This window comes from Saccostrea cucullata, unplaced genomic scaffold, assembly GCF_032062105.1.
Source record: "Saccostrea cucullata isolate Sc308-1 unplaced genomic scaffold, CSIRO_AGI_Scuc_v1 ctg222, whole genome shotgun sequence".
Classification (NCBI taxonomy): Eukaryota; Metazoa; Mollusca; class Bivalvia; order Ostreida; family Ostreidae; genus Saccostrea; species Saccostrea cuccullata.
Window position 1 is genome coordinate 32,638 of NW_026934761.1, and position 6,748 is coordinate 39,385.

The 6,748-nt window shown below is 34.5% G+C and overlaps 1 protein-coding gene across 4 annotated transcripts; it reads left to right on the top strand.

Annotated features, from left to right (window-relative positions):
• Positions 1–2,369: 2,369 nt before the first annotated feature.
• LOC134241266 (uncharacterized) lies at positions 2,370–6,201 on the top strand. Of its 4 annotated transcripts, none has more exons than XM_062723327.1 (2): positions 2,370–2,496; positions 5,440–6,201. In XM_062723327.1, the coding sequence occupies exons 1-2, from the start codon at positions 2,484–2,486 to the stop codon at positions 5,844–5,846; spliced, it is 420 nt and encodes a 139-aa protein (XP_062579311.1). In that variant the 5' UTR covers positions 2,370–2,483; the 3' UTR covers positions 5,847–6,201. The 4 variants fall into 4 exon arrangements, with proteins under 4 accessions (XP_062579311.1, XP_062579312.1, XP_062579309.1 ...); XM_062723328.1 differs by having other exon boundaries at positions 2,374–2,496; positions 5,443–6,199; XM_062723325.1 differs by lacking the exon at positions 2,370–2,496 and adding an exon at positions 4,762–5,031.
• Positions 6,202–6,748: the final 547 nt, after the last annotated feature.

Genomic DNA, 6,748 nt, shown 5'->3' on the forward strand with positions numbered 1-6,748 from the left:
GTGAAAATGTACCTTTTATATCTATTATTTTGTCATTATGATAATTATCTTTGATAAATGAACTCACATGCTGTATGACTATCAGTCAGGAGTCGAAACACCAAAATCAGCCAAAGGGCCAAATTTGAGATTTATACGTGTATAATATATACATGCATGTCTATATCCATATGATCTATATAGATGAAAAATTGAAAATAACGAGTGTTTGATCTCTAACAAAAATAAATGTCAACATACTAGTAATTAACTTAATTGCACGTTTACATAAATATGTTGCATGTCTACATATGTTGCATGTTAATTTTTAACATGGTTAACATAATTTATCTTGCATGTAGGGGGCAGAAAACATGCCACCATAATGGTGTTGTACACTTCTTCTAAAACAATTTTTGATAAAAGAAACATCTAGAATATATATATTTAGTATTTATATTTTCTTTGAATGATCCAAGAATTTTCATCAATTGATATCTTTCAAAAAACCCTGGTAATGCTGATTTTTTGTCCATGGACATCTGATAACACTATAATATGTTAATTTAGGAATATCTTGAAAAACTATCAGTAGGTAAGGTACGTTGCCTATGTCATCATAATTATCTCTTTATGTCTTTTCTTGAATGTCACTTTTTTTTTTTTTTTTGCTGGAAATAAGTGTGAGGTCGTCTTCAACGGACCCTCGAAAATCCCTGGGGTTGGTTCGAGTGCCTATATAGGAGGAATTAAGCATCACCTGTTGATCGGTTACACCGGTCATCAGCCCTATAGGTAGATTGTATTATATGTTGTATGTCATATTTGTCATTTTGTAAACTGATGGGCTGTATTGCGCAAAGTTTATATCCTGAATAAACTTATACTAGTCGGAACAATCCGTTCAAATTCAATGTAAAAACAAAGGTCTTACAATTGGTGTATACATGAAACAAGTCAGCCAAAATCAATGATAGATTGTATTTCCTAACAAGGTCATTATAATTACAACGCCCATGGAATTTACGAAAAGCTGACTTTAAACGAGGCTGTCGATAGCCCTGTAACTTCAACTTATGCGGCATATGGTTATCGGACAGCCTGCCTCGTAGTAAAAATTGATTACTCCATCCCTGGTCGAAGTGGGTTTTTTTCGCTTCTTCATGTACCATATCATTATGTGACTATGACTATACACTGTACATGTCTCAAAAATTTAAATGTCTCAAAACAAATGCATGGATAATCAGTAAGAAAGACATTATAACTTTCATTTTATAAATCATGTAAGGCATACCATATTTTGTTTCACCGATCATTAATAATTAATTCATGTGTAATTAAAAGTTTTCTGGAAGAAGGCCGGGGTATCTGAATCATTGATCTGTAAATGTACTTTATTACTGACACGCAAAAGAAACGCAACACCCTACTTATGGAGGAAATTATTATGTAAAGTAAAGAATTTTGTAACTTAAACTTATGAATATCTTCAATTTGGTAAACATCGGTAATTTAACGGTTGAACGATTTCCAAACCATAACCGGAAGTCAAGTTTGAGTCTGCTTAACAGAAATCAAAGATTACATGATTAACAAAACATTTGGCAATATTATGGAGTTTAAAGGGTTTTTTACTGTTCATCATAAGTAATGCAGTAAAATTTCAAAAAATAAACTCTCCTTTCGTTTCCCGCAACGATGCTAAGGCTACTTGAAAATGGCTTATGTACGCATTTCCAGTGCTCTAGCTGGAAAATTTCACTGTAAATGTGATGGAGAGTTGCTGATGCAAAACTTCACTACATTACGCCTCAACAGGGTCTTAGGTATCATATGCATTAAGGACAGTCCTTGTACCGGAAGTCCAAGGGTGGCTACACTGCTCTAAGTTAGAGAAAATTCGACCTAATCGTCTGAAAAACGGGCATTTAAAAATGCCAAAGAATATTTCCTTCGCTCAGATCTCGATATCAATGAACCTATTGTATCGTAGAAATTAAGCTGCAAATTTTTGTTTAGGACAGTCTTGCACATTTTACTTGAATGGCTGGGAGGGGGTGTTTTAACAGTCATTTAAAAGATAGTTTACATTTAACATTTTTATCAAATCTCTGATGTTCTGAAAAGTGAGTTTAGCCTTACTTTATTCGCTTTTGAAAATCTTACGATAAAAAAATTCAAACATTTGTAGATTACTGCTTGTTGCATGCGTTTCTTTTGCGTGTCAATATATATATGTAGTTCTCTGATAGAATTTATGCAAAAATAAAAAGCATTCTTATTTTATTGATTTGACAGTTTTAATTCAAAGCGTATGTATATCTATACAGATCAGCAGATATATATACGGATATAACCTTGAGTTTAGACGACTGGCTTTTAAAGGTACAAGTGTGGTGTCAACTTCGTTGCTATGAGATTTGTTTACACTGGAGAATTCTTTTGAGCGTTAATTCTCTTGGGATTTTAAAATCACTAAAAAGGGACACATAGCAAAGACAATGACAGACGACGGTAAGTTCAACACGCATCGTTTCTTCCTAATTAATTAATTGGTGGATATAATTACAAATAAAATTTGGTCTTCGGTTATATATAGTTGTTTGTTGGCATGCCAGAAATTCGAATTGTTCCGATACGTGCTAGAGTTTGTATTGTTAGGAGATTTCCAAGTGTATGTGTGTGTGGGTTGTTAAAAAAAACAGCAGTTTGTCAGTTTAATCAGATGTGGTTTTTTGTGTGTCAAAATACTAAAGATGTCTACGATGACACTCAATTTTTAACGGTTTCCTAGATCATGTGTAGATGCCTACACAACACTACAATTATTTAAAGCTGTTCCGGTATTATTTTGATTACAATGTTTGGAAAATCAATGGCATATATTGAACTTCGTGTTCAGTGTTGCCTGAAATCCACAAATCGATTAATCTAACATTGTAACACATCTGCACGAGAAGATCAAATGCATTCTGTGATAAGTTCTGTATTCTATATCCCACACGGTAAACATTAAAGAATCCTGTACAGTACTGGTGTTAATTTATTTGAGGTGAAGTTTAAAAATTTTACGATTATGTAGGGAAAGACGAACAGGGATAAAATATGAACAACCAAGGAGGGTTTACGCCTCACACAATTGTATAGTACTGTCATGCAAGGACGTAGCATCAAAAGCCCCCACTTATTCATAACATAACCTTTTACTATTAAACAATTTTCATTTCAAGTCCAACTAACATGCACCCTTCTTTTGCAGAATTGCCAAATAAGGGTAATGTGGTAATGTAGTCGTGTTTGGAATAATAAAAAATACTTACAGAAGTTCGAACCTTTGAACCTTACTCGATCCCTTACCCCCCCCCCCTCCATGAAATAGGATTTTGAGTTTGGATTTGTATTTGATTATTTGTGTTTCTCAGGTTTTAAGGTTTTTTTTTTTCTCTGGCTACCCCCTTTCAAAAACGATGCCAGGTCGGGGCCCCTGGTTGTGTAAATAACGCTTTATTGTATATTTTAAATTAATAAGTCATAGAATATATAGTACAAGTATACAAAAATATACATGTATCTCCCAGCTTTCTTGACACAGTTGATAGAATAGATAAACTTGGACCTTTGTGTATTCATACCCCGTTCCTTATTTTTGACAATTTAATGTAAAAACACGGCAAAAAAAAAAAATTAACAATAAAAATTTCCCACGACTTGCACATTATACTTGTGGAAAGAACCCCCTAAAAAGGCCTTAAATTATATATATATGACCCCAGGGCTTTTTGATTTATTTTTTTAAATACATATTTATTACACTTTCTTAATTATCGCGTATACAATGTACCATACACAGAATATTGCAATAAGTATACATGGCCAGAGAAATTACTATCACTCAAATTATTGCACTTTATATAAGAATTCTTCTTCAAATTTGTTTTGTTCAAAGATAAATACTTTTGTCAAGACAATTTTGAAAACCCAAAATCTATCTAATAAGGATGTGTTTGTGAAACACTGATGCCTCCGTATGGCAGGTTATAGGGAGGGTTAGGGTTTCAAGAAATGCACGCGAAAGTCTAAAGTCAAAAGTGTTCATATATATTCAAAGGAAGGTCTTGTCACAAATACACGTGTGAAAATATAAAAGCCCTAATACTTACTGTTCACAAGTTATGGCCACGGTTGAAGTTTTTTTTTCTAAGTGGGTCTAACTCTAAGGTCAAGGTCAAAAAATTTAATCTCTTTGAAAGGTCACAATGAATAAACTTGTGAGGCATGAAAGCCCTAGTACCAACTATAGGTACCTAGTTATGGTCAAAGTTAAAATTTGTTAATTTTTTTTGTAAAAGTGAGTCAAACTCGAAAATATAGGTCAAAAGGACAAATTAAGTGGCACCTGCAGAACTCTTCAACTGTGAAATAGCACCACCCACTCAAAAAGTTATGGACAGGATTAAAGTTTTTGCAGACAAACAGATATACTGCTAGACAGACGGACAGTCAGGGCAAAAACTATATACCTCCTCATATTTGATTGTAGGGGCATAAAATGCAAAAATTCCAGATTCGCTTTGTATTGTCATGTACTATTCTATGCTGTGTTAGATTGTAGCATACGTTTGTATTGTATAAATACTCCCTGCGTACTTTTTATCCGTGATCATGACACCCGGACAGACAAGTGTCAATTACAGCCTGTACTTCATAGAATGAAAAATCAATCAACCAATCAATAATGTCCAAAACACAAAGACGTGGAGGGTGAAATATTATCTGTTAATTGTGCAAAGAAACGCTCCAAAGTCTGGGATTAGAAATGCTTCGATTTTCGGGTTTAGATTGCTATGATCACGTGGACCTGGGAATAAGTGCAAATTAAAAGCTTTCTTGGCCAACGATAGAGTTTTATATACACTCTTAAAAGGTAGTTCTAGATCTTTTATTTTTCGTTTTAAATCGAGAAAGGGGATTTTATAATTTTGGATATGGGGAAAAATTCACCAGCAAAACAAAATCAACCCAAGAATACGAATCCAAAACTTCAAAAATGTAAGTTTCAAGTATTGTACCTATTTTTACCTTTTTTTTTATAAATACTAGTACTTCTTTTTATACAACGGAATGGTATTCTACCGATACTTTGTTAAAAGGCTTCAAGCAGTGTATTGTGAAACTATTTTTAAAGGCCTTGGGTTGTTGTCGCATGCACATCTAGCACGTTTTTAATCAAGAAAAGTGCGTATCACTTGAACTTTCAGCATTATTGTAACGCGTGTTCGAATTAGCAAAATGCCATGCCAGATTTAATTGTTGACACCTCCAAACTACAACCCCATAAGTTTTTAAGTTGTGCAAAAGACAGCAATTCAGGTGTAGTTGTACTGTAATTGTACAGTATATACCTAGTAGTGTGTTAATATAACGCATGTTTTATAAATGTTTTCTACAATATTTCAGCAGCATCATCCGTGAGTTCAAAGAAGGAGGCAGCAGTGCTAAAGGACACCAGTCTCGCCGTGCTGTCAAGGGAGCTGGGAGCCGTGGATAAATACAGCGGATTAATGCTAGGAATGTATCTAAATGTCCCAACCACCACCATAGTCAACATCGCGAACGCTGCATCAGACGACGGGTATAGTGACGTCAGCGACAGAACCCGGATTGACACTACACAGAAAATACTGCTCACGTGGAAAGACTCTTGGAAAGACATGCGTCCAAAGATAAAAGAGCGCGAAAAAGTGAAAGAACTCGCACGGGCTGTTACCGAGATGGGAAAGTCTGAAATGGCATCTGTCATCACTGACAAACACGCAGAAAACGCAGAACTCACCGCAGATGCTTTTGTTGGACTTACTTCGTGATCAATCAGTGGTAGACCTCAAATATGTAATATCTCAGGAATTTCCACTCATCCTGAGAAAAGACCTTTTATTTTTTCCCCCTTTATATTTGGTATTTTTGCCAGACCATTTGTACTGTGAGCCAAAGATTGTTGAAGTCCTTTGAATCAAGTATTGAACAAATTAAGTGCAGGTTTCATCATGTATACAACGCTTATTCGTTGCCGTCCATTTTCGATTCAGGCATATTATTCTTTGTTTACATTGCAACATATAAAATGCTGTATTCATCGGTGTAGATAAATATGTTTGCGAATACTATTTTGTTTCATAACAATTCTTAACAATAAATAGCTTATGTAGTCAATTCAATTAGTAAAGCAATTTACATGATTGTATTTTCCTCTATCTTTATTCAGAAATTTCATTTAATGAAAATTCTTGGCAGTAGTCCTTCGTCCAAGATTTTAGAGAACATTAAAATTCAGAGAACATGGCGAGGGTTAAAGTTGCTTATATGCAGGTCAAAGGTCAAGGTCAGGCGAAAAAAAAAATCAGGAACAAGAAAAAAGGTCTTGTCACAAGAAATACATTTGTGAAATATCAATTAAGGTCCTAATTTTAACGCAGACCATTAAAAGTTATGACCAAGATTGCAGGGGTTTTCCCCCAAAAGTATGTCAAACTCAAACAAGAAGGTCAAGAGGTCAAAATTCTTGGTACATATGTATCCAAGGTACACATGTAAGTTTTGTGACAAGATTGCACATGTAAAACATGAAAAGCTTAGCATCCATGGATAAAAATTGTGCTCATGGTCAAGGTTTTTTCATAAGAAAGTCCAACTCAAACTTCAAGGAGGGGAGGGGGGGGGGGTACCCGAGGGAAGTCCTTGTAATAAGGATTTTAATATACATGTGAAA

Excerpts from the sequence above, each read along its gene's own strand:
- LOC134241266 (XM_062723325.1), top strand. The coding sequence starts at position 4,968 with ATGGGGAAAAATTCACCAGCAAAACAAAATCAACCCAAGAATACGAAT. Across the intron at positions 5,032-5,439 it reads GAATCCAAAACTTCAAAAAT|CAGCATCATCCGTGAGTTCA; the intron begins GTAAGTTTCAAG and ends ACAATATTTCAG.